The 13,200-nt window shown below is 37.1% G+C and overlaps 1 protein-coding gene across 2 annotated transcripts in view; it reads left to right on the top strand.

Annotated features, from left to right (window-relative positions):
• The window catches only part of frem2b (FRAS1 related extracellular matrix 2b), a 159,828-nt gene that overhangs the window by 112,275 nt on the left and 34,353 nt on the right, over window positions 1-13,200 (top strand). For both annotated transcript variants that reach the window (XM_005157636.6, NM_001137661.1), the window contains exon 7: window positions 11,873-12,022. In XM_005157636.6, the coding sequence (XP_005157693.1) occupies window positions 11,873-12,022 (150 nt within the window). The remainder of the gene's footprint in view (window positions 1-11,872; window positions 12,023-13,200) is intronic.

Here is a 13,200-nt window from a genome sequence, read left to right as displayed (position 1 = left end):
ATGACAGAGATGGTCAATGGATGGATGGAACAATGAAATAAATGGATGGATCAGGAGAGAGGTAGATGGGGGATGGATGGATGGATGGATGGATGAATAAGTCAATAAGTGGATGGATGAATAAATTAATGAATGGATAGATGGATGGATGGATGGATGGATGGATGGATGGATGGATGGATGGATGGATGGATGGATGGATGGATGGATGGAAAGAGATAAAAGGAGGATTGGACTGATGGACAGATTATGGGTGGATTGATAGACAATGAAAGAGAGCTGAATGGAACACATGATAGATAGATAGATAGATAGATAGATAGATAGATAGATAGATAGATAGATAGATAGATAGATAGATAGATAGATAGATAGATAGATAGATAGATAGATAGATAGATAGATAGATAGATAGATAGATAGATGATGGACAGATGAACAGAAATTGGTGTAATATGAATGGACGGATGACACAGAGGGATGGATGGATTAAAAGATATAGAGAGAGTAAAAGAGAAAAGTGTGAAAGAGAGGATGGTTGGGTGGATGACAAAGATGGACCGATAGAACAATGGATGGAAGGAACAATGGATAAATAGATAGATCAGTCGAGAAGTAGATAGATGATGGATGGATGGATGGATGGATGGATGGATGGATTATGAATGTATGGATAATCGAAAGAGATGAAAGGAGGATTGGATAAATGGACGGTGGAAGAGATAGCTAGATAAAACACTATAGATAGATGATGGATGGTTAATGGATGGATGGGTGAACAGAGAGAGATGGATGTATTATGAATGCATGGATGAGACAGAGAGATGGATCATGGATGGATGGATGTATATACAGATGGGCGGACTGATATATTCTGTCTCCACCTAGTTTTTCATACATTTTCTACTTTCCTTTAACTTCTGTTGTTATTATACTGAGCTCCCACTGACAAAACACTACATTCAGTCCTCTAATTTTACCCCAAAACAACCGACCATTTCAGTTTTAAATACCTGTGTCTGCTCTTCAGTAAATGTATTGGTAACACAAGTCAGCCGGCAGCACCATATTTAGGAAATCTGTATGTTGATAGAGTTTGGCGAGGACATGTTCTTGCATGCTACGGTAATTGCAGCTGGATACGGTAAAAATCACCCTCACATGTGCAGAGGAAGAGCCACATGTGAGTTATTGTAACTGTAAAACAAGAAGATACTTGTACCTCAGGATCAGGCTCACTAACACACTGCTTGATGTCAGACAGTGAATGTGTGCTGGGCTAATAAAGCTGTGATTATGGACCACTCGGAGAGAGAGGGATTGGAAGGGAGTATCCGGAGAGAGTGAAATGAGTGTAGGTGTCTGTCTGTCTGGAGCCGGTTATTAAGATCCAGTCTTCCGATTCTGGGTCAGCCTGGAGGAGTCGAGGCAGATGTCCTGTGGATAACTTGGTGATTGAAGGGATCCTGTTAGGTCTCGTTTTCTTACTCATCCAGTTGTGAATTCATGCAAAAATCGGCAGTAGTTAAAAAACAAAGGTTCTTCATAAGTCATTTTAACCCTCAAGCATCCCAGCAAGCATTTTTTTTTTGTTTTGAAGATAATAGATGTCTAATAAAGGTCTAAACATAGTCGTCTTGGCTAAAACAAGTCTAAACTTGGGCTGGCAGTGAAAATCTAATAGACATCTAAGAATAGGCCACAACTAGACTAGTTTTGGCCTACCCTTAGACGTCTGTTTGGTTTACACTGCCAGCCCAAGTTTAGTCTTGTTTTAGCAAAGTTGTCTGTGTTTAGATGTCTGTTAGATGTCTATTAAACACAAAATTGTTTTCAGTGTTTCTCTCTATTATCCATCTATTCATAATACATCAATCTCTCCCTTTCCATCTAGTCATTCATTCATCTATCCATCCATCAATCCATCCATCCATCCATCCATCCATCCATCCATCCATCCATCCATCCATCCATCCATCCATCCATCCATCCATCCATCCATCCATCCATCCATCCATCCATCCATCCATCCATCCATCCATCTATCTATCTATCTATCTATCTATCTATCTATCTATCTATCTATCTATCTATCTATCTATCTATCTATCTATCTATCTATCTCTCATTTTATCTCTCACTATTTATCCATCCATTTACTATATGCATCCATCTATCTAGTCATTTGTTCCATCTAGCTGTCTCTTTCAGTGTCCATCAATTCATCCATTAATCCATCACTTTCTATCATGCATCCATCCAACTATCCATTCGCCCACCCACCCACCCAATCGTCTGTCTGTCCGTCCGTCCGTGCGTCTGTCCGTCCGTCTGTCTGTCTGTCTGTCTGTCTGTCTGTCTGTCTGTCTGTCTGTCTGTCTGTCTGTCTGTCTGTCTGTCTATCTATCTATCTATCTATCTATCTATCTATCTATCTATCTACTGTATCTATCTATCTATCTATCTATCTATCTATCTATCTATCTATCTATCTATCTATCTATCTATCTATCTATCTATCTATATATCTATCTATCTATCTATCTGTCTGTCTGTCTGTCTGTCTGTCTATCTATTCATCTATTCCATCTAGCACTCTCTTTCAGTGTCTATCAATTCATCCATTTATCTATCTCCCTATCATGCATCTATTCATAATATATCCATCTCTCTCACCATTCATGCATCCATCCAACTATCCATCCATCTTTCGTATTGTAGCCCTTAATTGTTCTAGTGTGTACACATTCTGGTGTGATTTGAATTTTTTATTTTATTTTTTTCTTGAATTTATTTATTTAATTTTTTTGTCTGTGACAGTGCCACAGACAAATTTCTTACTGCAGTCTTTGATCGAATAAAATCTTTTCATTTGCACGTTTTTTTTTTGTTTTTTTTTTCAGATTTGAGATGTTTTTTTACTTAATTCTAAAAGTGCCTTTTTTACATAAGAGGCATATTTGACATTTATTTTTACTTTAGTAAAAAAATATTACAATTAGTTTAGACATGCAAAACTGCAAAAAACTTGTGACTATGGTGAAATCTGTTGGCTTACAATTGTATAAAAATCTCAAAATATCACTGTAACAATAGAATTTACATGTTGGATTTGTTTGATCATTAAAAAAAAAATAATAATTAAATACTGTAAGTTGGCGGTTCATTCCATTGTGGTGAACCCTGATAAATAAAGTGACTAAGACGAAGAAAAATGAATGAATGAATGAATGAATGAATGAATACTACAATTTAGATAATTTTCAGTTTAGATAAATAATAAAAATAATGCTTAGATTTTTAGATTTTGGTATTACCCATTCCTTTATTATGGGTGCCCAGAGAAAAAAAAATCCATTAAATTGTTACAATTTTGTGTTCAGGCAAACTTACAAAAAGCCAAGTCCTAAACTGCTCCAATAAAGGAAACTATATTTAAAAAGAGTCCTTTCTATGAATGCATCAGTATAAAATACACTACCTGACAAAAGTCTTGTCGCCTATCCAAGTTTTAGGGAAAACAACTAATTAATTTACATATAGTTTATAATTTGGTATTAAAAGTGTCTTATATGAAGGGCAAAAGCCTCTAGCTTACGCTTATTTTACAGAATTAAAATATAGATAAATAGAATATAAAGTCATGGTGCAGTGGAAAAGGAATTCATATTGTGAATGACTCCCATGAGCTTGGACGACTGCATCCTCACATCTCTGCAGTTACTCAAATAATTTATTAATGAAGTCATCTGGAATGACAAAGAAAGTGTACATGATACCAGAAAATAATAGATGTAGCTATTTGAAATATAAACGAATACAAGAAACTGTCTGCCTATCTTTCAACTTTCAAGAACATAAAAACACACAAGTGTGACTAAAATCTGTCACCTCCAAAGTACATAATATTTTTAAAAAGTGATCAGCAGTTCATAATTTTACGCTAGTCTACACTCACAGATTTTTACATTGTCAAGCGCTGCATGAATTGTGACGAGTTGAGCATTTTCCGCTGAATTAAAAGTGCCCAGGTGCCTTTTTCAAGAAAATTACCACAAATCAATTCAGACTCATTGGAGAGTTCCCGTGGAAATGTGTGCACTGTGTTCTCGCTGAGAAACACTTAGCGCTGCGCTAATGTCTTCTGCCATTTTCTTCTACCCAGAGGTCTTTGCTTTTTATAAATGCTGTCGCTCTGTGGGAATGTGAAGGAAAGTTCAAGCGCACAAACATGTCTGTGTGTGTACAGTAGATGTGTGAACTTCACACCAGACTCCCGGGGTACATTCTGCCTCTCTCCCTGGGCTAACAGCAAGTGGTTAAATCCATGTACACTATGCTATATATATATATATATATATGTGTGTGTGTGTAGATGATTTATGCATATACTATCATTATTTCCTATCGTTTAAATTTCATTATGTGGCTAAGTATGTTTTTAAATACTGTGCTTTTTTTTTAAGAATCATAAAAAGGGAAATTAACACAGCCTCATTAAAAGCCTTTTTACTCTTTCAACTTCCTCTAGTATTTATGTTGCTGTTTGAGCGTGAAAAAAATCCACAAAGCACAAAGGCCAGTTCAAAGAGATTTATTGTTTATATCAGAAAGTACTGTTTCTGTTTTCTTCTGTAGACGTCACATGTGGAATTTAAATCATTGTGGTCTAGTTGAGTTGCATTAGTGGAAAGGCAAGAGATGCTGCTTCACAGATCTAACATACTGGTGCACATGTGATCTATTTTTATTCATCCCTTTACATTTACAGACATAAACAAGATTCTGTGGATGATTGTGAGCATAGAAAACCATATAAGGAGTTTAAACTGATAGGGCTCTAAAACACATCTCTAATACATCTAAACCCTACTACCTTACTACTCAAACTATTAATCAGCAGTACATTAGTAGTTTGGGCAGGTGTAAAAGCGGATATCATACTTGTGTATTCAAATGAACCCTGATGCGGTTAGTTTGTGGTAAGAACTGACCTTGACCCGACTCAACTGCAAAAAGCACTTTGCTTTTTTGGACTATACCAGCTGCCGTAGTCAGCTGCAACATGCATTCCAGGATGAGAAAAAGATTTTGACACTTTACAGCAAACATGTGCTGCATACCAATTCTCATACTTATACTGCGGCCTAAAAGTGTGTACTTTTTTGTGAAAAATATATACTTTTGAGTGTGTAACAAAAGAGTATGCACGTTTTGGGACTTTTTGGGACTTCCTCATTAACAGATCCTTGTGTTGCTTAGTTATGAGCCCTGTCAAACATCCACATGTCATCCACATTTCTGTCATATTTAATTTCCTACCTTATTGGAGAAGCAGCAGCAGGTTAATCTCCCATTCACAAGTCTTTCATGCAGAGAAATCTCCTCAGGTCTTATGAATTCAGTCGTCATTGTCCAAACACGTCTTTATTTAAGTTCAGTATAGTTGTTGCAGATGAAATATAACACAGAAAATGTGATTTAAATATTTTCCAGTTGGATATATATTAATTAACAGTCATAAAAACAACTTTACAGAAGCCTCTCTACTTGACGGTTGGTCTCGCATGTCCATCATGTTTGTAGTTTGTTTACACTTTTCACCTGCGTTTGTAGTTCTAATCGAATTCACGTTCAACGTGCACTGTGTGCAGTATCAGCGGTTAGAGTATGGACGCTTCCACACTTTCAACTTTGACCGGAAATAGTAAACCATCCGGGAACCTTTGGCATACTCTTTTCAACATACTATGGTTTGGCACATAATAATTCTATTTTCAAATATTTACAACGGATAGTATGCAAATTGGGATGCAGCAATGGAGTTGTGAGGAGGTCTTGGTGTGAAACGGAAACGTACTGCAGGTGTGAAAGCACCCTTAGTCAATGGATTGTTAACACTGGAACTACCAGAATTCTATAACTTCTAGAATTACCATATCGGTCATTTTAATTCTCATATAAGACGTCATGTTTATACAGTATATTTACATTCAAAGCGTGCATTGAGATATTAAAATTAAGATTTAAATGTCTGTCATCACATTTAATGAAGTCATTTTATTTCAACAAAGTTATTAAATCAAAAATAATATTAATTATAAAAATTAAAAACGGTTAAAATGGCCGCCTGTGTAGTTCTAGTGATAATAATGAGAATTGTACCTTAAAATAAAGTGTGACCCAAATCGAAATAGTTCAACTTCCCTGCTTGTTTCAGCATTGTAAACTGTGAGCTATAATTCCAGAGAGTTGAAATAAGGTAACAGGCAGCTGTGTTCTAATGTCTCCTGGTTCTGTCCTGGTGAAAGTGTTTTTGGCTGGACTTCCTTTGAAGAGCAGCTTTTGACCAAAGTGGTCAAACGTGCTGGGAAGTTAAGAGCGAGCGTCAGAGCGAACAGGCCGGATCATTCAAGTTCTGCTAAGATAATGCATTAGTGTACCTTCCTGCATAACCTTTAAAGAAAAGAAACCCTCAGAAGTTCAAATTTAGCACGGTGGCAGACAGCCACATGGGTAACCTAATCCACTCAGTAAAGCGCCAGAGTTTGGGTTTGGGTCGTGTACGAGCCAGGGGTTTGCCTTTCAGTTAATGGACTTTGGTGCTTTGAAGCTCACTGTTTGTCCCTTTTACAAATGAACCTTATCTGATTGTGGGAGCATTGAGAGACACACAGCGAAACGCACACCCACACAACAAGCAAAACCAAAGCACTTATTTCATATCACCTTCCGATCGCCCACCGTACTTCACGTCTCTGCGGGGACAGTGCCAAGGCACATCATGCAATTATATTTAATGTGTCTCCAAGACCTAGATAACGTCGGAGATAACTGCCTCTCCGTTTTTCTGAAGTGCACACTTTATAATGGGATTTTCACCACATGAACAATTCAGGCTTATTTTCGCCCTTGGACTCAAAGCTCTAGGCAGTGCCTACAGATATATTTGCCCCTTGAGAGCTTTAGTGCAACTTCACACGATTGTAATGTGCGCTTTATTGCAGGTGAAGCACGTGGACTTTTTGGGGAGTTTAAGTTTAGCCTTTGATCATTAATGCAAGTTGTTCGTTTAGTAGCTTGAGCACATTAAACAGGAAACAAAGAACACTGTGTTATTACTGTTGCTCACACTTAGGCAATAATAATCAGCAGCATTATGAAAAGCACCACTTACATTATCATCAAAAGTTTGGGCTTGGTATTTTTTTTGTGTGTGTGGTTTAAAAAGTAGTCTCTCATGATCATAAAGGATGCATTTATTTGCTAGGAAATAGCATAACACTGTAGTGGTTTTCAGGATTCTTTGATGATACTAAAGCCTAATCCCTATTCTATTTTTTTACCCCTACCCCTACCCTTTGGCCCTTAAAAAAAGAGTATAAAGGGGAAGGGCTTTAAAACTTACCCCTAAAAATTGGGACACTACTACTGCATTTGCACATGTCATTATATGTCATTGCGATCTCTTGCTTCATATGAGATCAGACAATTGCGACTGCTGTAATTATTCCAGTAGCTTTATTTTTTGGTGTTTATCTTCAGGAATTCACTGAAGACATATATTATGTTATCATAACAATATAATGTGGCAATAAGATTGTAACTGTACTGCTCATTTACACAGTGGCCACATTCATCTATGTCAGTGGTTCCCAACCTTTTTTTGCCTGAGACCCCTTTTTCCCCCGGAAAATATCGTAAGACCCCTTTCCACATTTAAAGATATCATCGCTTATATAAGTTTGCAGTAATGATGATGAAAAAGGTTATTTTTAAACAAACAGAATGTTTATTCAAGTGGTGCTCACTGCAGAGCCATTTGGGCAGAGCTGAGCTACAGCGAGGGGGAGCTTGAGCTCTCGCTCCTCCTTTCTTGCACTTCTTCTACGATTGATGTCACTGGGGGTAGGGTTAGGGGTGGGGTTGGTGCACGCATTAAAACAGCTTATAGGAGGAGGAGCGAGAGCTCATGCTCCCCCTCGCTGGAGCTCAGCTCTGCTCAAATGGCTCTGCAGCGAGCACCGTCTCTGTTTATTACTATATCTAGATATGTTTATGCACAAATAATAGCCTAATGTAAAATATAAAGCAAACTATTAGCAGGCCATTTGTAACTGAAATAGCGTAAGCCTTTGGCCTTTAAATTGGCCCTTTTTGAAATTCAATAACAAAAATATCAGTATTCACAAAGGTGTGTAAGAGAAAACATAATATAGAATTACAATTTAATTCTTGCATGTTATTTGTTATGCTTTATCAATCAGTGTGAGGATTGCTGTGAGGCGATCCATTAAGACTGTTTTTTGTTTTTTTTTGTGGAGTACGGATTACAAATTTGTTCATTTTTGGTCAGCTAGGGCAGTGGTCCTCAACCTTTTCAGGTAAATTAGTGTTTTGTTGGTTACTAGGCGGGGGGTAACCTACAAAACACCAACCCCCCATCCCCCTCCCCACAGTAAAAATGTCAAGCGTTGACCGCTGCATTTTTTATTTGCACATTTTTTAAGTTCCATAACTATTTTCTTTTCTCCTGTAAAATCCAAAAAGAGGTATTAAGCAAAATGTCCCAGCTGCTCTGTTTAGTTAAATTCGGCTCTAAACATTCGAATATGTCATCTAGTGATCAGCCACAAAACATTTACTCAGATGACAAACCTGGCATGAAATGTTTGATAAAACATTCATTTTTCACCAAACTATTTCTGTCACTCAGACTGTTCACTCTGTCCCTGTCAGTTTTTTTGAGTAGTTTTCATGCTCGCTGGGTTCCTAATGTGCAAGCTGGAGCTTGAATAACCCTTCAGTGGTGGTTAAAATCATTCTGAAATGCTGAAGTGCTTCTATTTTAAGCTTTTTAATGGAAAAACTGCAATGAAAACAAACCCATCACTGAAGCACCTCATCTGACCTCATCAATGCATTCCATCCTAATGCGTCAACAGTTCACTGTTGGTTTAGGGGTAAAAATGAACCTGATATTTTGTTTTTATCACATCGCCTGGGAGGCCTTTATGCCACACAAGAATAAAACGAGAGGAAAAAAGTCTCGTCGCACATTTTGTTTGTTTTCTTAGGCTTTGACGTGCTTCCTACCGTGGACATATAGCAGCTTAATCTTCCTCAACACCTTCAGTGTCTTCTGCTCGATCAAATTCAGTGCAGAGCTTGCTGTCGTCCAAGAAAACACATTTGGAAGCTGAGTGTGACATAGACCTTTCACCAGCACATTGGGTGTTAGCGAGATATGAACAGGGATTTGTCACTGGATTGTAAGACGGGTAAAGTGTTAACTGCAGACAGACAGGTCTATGCTCGCCCATCTATCTCAACATCCTCCGTACCTTCTGTCAAAACCACATCAGACAGATTCTCACTCTTAAAGGGACATTCACACAAAAATGACAACTCTGTCATCATTTATTCAGCATCAGTCTAGGAATAAAGGTGTACAAGCTGTCATTGCGGCAGTACCTTTACAAAGAATCCACACTTTTACTTACAGAGTTCATATTGGTACCTTAAAAGGACATATTAGTACTTTAAATGTACCTCTTGAAATGTTTGGGTACTGATATGTTCTATTGAGGAACGATAATGTACCATTTAGGTACAAATGTGTACCTTTTGAAAGGGTACCACCCCAATGGCAGCTTGTGATTTCTGAAAGTGTATGATTTGTTTGATTATTATGACTGGTACCAGTTTGATGCTTACTAGTGAATAAATATAACCTTAAACAATACTTAAAGAAATAAAACAGTAAAAATCCCTCTTTTTTTGGTAGAAAAAAATTCAACAATATATTTAAATTTTGAAGTAGACAAATATAAAAATAAAAAAACAACCTATTTACAAAACGAATTCACAATAAAACCTCAGCCAGCTACAATGCTTTAATAAATAATAGTTGCAGTACTAATAACAGCAAAGTAATCAGTTTTCTTACCAGCTTAAAGTTTTAGCTCTTTGTGTAGAAATTTTACCATATTTTTCTTCTTTTGGATAATTTAAGGCGAGACTCTGGCTTAGTGATTAACACTGTCGCCTCACAGCAAGAAAGTCACTGTTTCGAGTCCCGGCTGGGTCAGTTGGCATTTCTATGTGGAGTTTGCATGTTCACCCCATGTTGGCATGGGTTTCCTCCAAGTGCTCCGGTTTCCTCTACAGTCCAAAGACATGCGCTATAGGTGAATTGAATAAACTAAATTAGCTGTAATGTCTGAATGATTGTGTATATATGTTACACAGTACTGGGTTGCAGCTGGAAGGGCATCTGCTGTGTGAAACATATGCTGGATAAGTTGGCGGTTCATTCCACTGTTGCGACCCCTGATGAAAAAATTGACCAAGAAGAAGGAAAATGAATGAATGGATAATTTGACACCTTTACTGACAAACTGCATACTACAGTACATTAAATGTTTTTGCACACTAAGCCAAAAACCCATGCACACAGTATAACACAAAACCTTGCACACTAAGTTCAAAGAATCTGTTGTGAAAAATTGCAAAACAATACTAAACAGAATCTGATGCTGTAAAATTTTGTGTACTTTGAAATGAATTGATCCTATCCCAATCTGTCTTTGTGTTTTGCACTTTGGAGGTGGCTTAATTTGTTAGATGCATTCTAAATTTTGGCATTCGCCTGTACGTTGGTTCAGAATCATCAAAACTATTGAAATTCTTGCTATTGATGCTAAAAAAAACCTGAAAAAAATCTAACCCATTGCAAAGATTTCAATGACAGATGAAAGTTTGGAGGACATGTGTAAATGTGATTGACACACTGTGAGGTTGTATTTATTTTTTAATGTGGAAAAATTTCCAATGAAAATTTCTGAACTTTACACTTATATTATTTAAATCTAGCTAATCAGTTTCTTTCTATAAAAAATCCAGTTTTCTTTCTACGTACTTGATTTCAATCGACATTCATGCATATCCTAGATTTTTACAGAAATATTTATATGTACCTCCTTTTATGTTAACAGTTTTAGAAATAACCAATTTAATTGCACTTTTGTTGCAACGTAGGGTCATTTTGAAAATGTAGCTCTATATACATTTCTGGAGATTGTGAATTATGTAGCCAGAAGTACGTATGGCTGCATTTGGTCTTTAAAATGAATGCTACGGGGCGATATGATGCCATTCCTTTTACTCGCTTACCAGCTGACTGCTTACCTTTGTATGAACAGCTTTACCCGCTGTTACCAGTTTGTCCAGTAGCTCGCCATTTACTGTGGCGGTCTTGTGACACTGAGTAGAGTTGACCTTGACGACGGTGTTTGAGTCTGGCAAAGAACGGTTCCAGAAAGCAAGACAAAAACAGAAGCCAAAAAATAAAATAAACAAGTAAATAACAGGGTGAGAATGTGGTAAAATGTGAAAACTTGGTAAAAACCAGACGAGGGCTTTTCTTTTTCTGGATTGCTTTTTAAAACTGTGGTAGGGTTTAGGGAAGTGGGTGGGCGGGCCAATCGGAGATTTTAAAAACACTTTTGGTTGGGTCAAGGGAAGGAGGAGGATGGTCAGTCGATTTTTTCAGTTATTCAGTTAGTCATTCGACTGTGGCGTGCAGATTTACGTGAGAACAGCAGGCGCGAATGGCCCTCATGAGAGAAATTTGAAATCTCTAAAAGCATACAAAGCGGCCTCTGGCGGATTTGCAAAAACAAAAACTTTAAAATAAATACCTCCTAGGACATATTTGGCGCTCTCCAGAAATGTATATAGGGGTACGTTTTCAGAATGAGCCTGGCTTGTTTCGATCTGTAAATATTTTCTTGCGTCTTGAAATTATTCATGCGATGATCATGTTTATATTATGTATATTTAATAACACCACCTTTCTATTATTCAACAGCTCCAGTCTTTTATTTCGGAGAAATAGACTACCATGTTGATGAGAGTGACGGTAATGTCGAAGTTCGGGTTTGGAGGACAGGAAGTGACCTTTCCAAAGCAGGAACGGTCACAGTGCGGTCACGAAAGACTGATCCTGTTTCGGCTGAAGGTTTGTATTGGGCAGTTTGCATATGTCAGTTCCTAGTGTTACATGCACTGGCACTTATATATATATAATTACCGTAAACACGCCAGGAATCTAATACTTACATTTCAAGCTTGCATTTCAAGAAATCCACACCACGAGACAATAATATGTTGCTACAGGCCCCACAGGCTTTACAACACCCACAAAAATAGACATCGCCACAGGACAAGTGCTTTACTGACAGGATCCTCAACACCTTTATCTAACATGATCTAGAAATATTAATGTTGTAGAAACATCCAGGACAGGCTCAGTCTTTTGAACACTTTCCAGACTGCTGTAAGTGTGTGTTTATACATTTTGCGCACACATTGTACTCTGCTCTGGTTCACAGTGTAGCTCATTCCAGCCACAAGTGTTCAGGTTGGAACCATAGTTCGCTTTATTAAATGTTTAAGGAATCTGTAAATTTTTAATGAGTCCAGCCGAAATAATAGATTAGCATGTAAGTGTCAGCTTATTTAAATAATGACATACACTGCAAAATTCAGCCCATTCAAATGTTATCACTCAATTGAATGGGTGTTATCAGTGGTTATCAGCTGATAGATATAGGCCAGAAGGGGCCTTAGAAGGCTGTTATCACCCATCCACATGGTTAATCAGCTATAGATTACATACAACTGCAGTTGAAAGTTAAAAATAATTATTTATATTATTTATAAAATTTCTCATTAATTGAATTTTATTAACGTCTACCCCAACCCTAAACCCAACTGTCACAGTGATGTAAAAACAGATCTGCATATAAAGCCTTCTCGATTAGTATAGCTCATTATGCATATGGATGGATAATAATAGCCTTCTGAGCCTACCAGTAAGCGCAGAAGGCCCCTACTGGCCTATATCTATCAGCTTATAACCACTCATAATCGGGTGGTAACATTCAAAGCGGGGGGCAAAAATACCTAGTCGAAATAGGATATTAATAAAGGAAATAGATATACTTTAAAAGGTTTGTAATTAAGGTAAATAAAAAAAAATCCTCAAAAATGTATACAAATCAGCCTCAAAATATGATTTTATATAAATATTCACTATTACTTTTTTTTATTACTTTTTAGATATCACAGTGTTATTTTTGGTATAAAGATCAGTTTCATTTTTAGGCTAGTATGAAACAGACTTTGCATAGCCTT

This window comes from Danio rerio, chromosome 15, assembly GCF_049306965.1.
Source record: "Danio rerio strain Tuebingen ecotype United States chromosome 15, GRCz12tu, whole genome shotgun sequence".
Lineage (NCBI taxonomy): Eukaryota > Metazoa > Chordata > Actinopteri > Cypriniformes > Danionidae > Danio > Danio rerio.
Note: the sequence above shows the minus strand (reverse complement) of the source record. Positions and strands in the feature narration are given on the sequence as shown.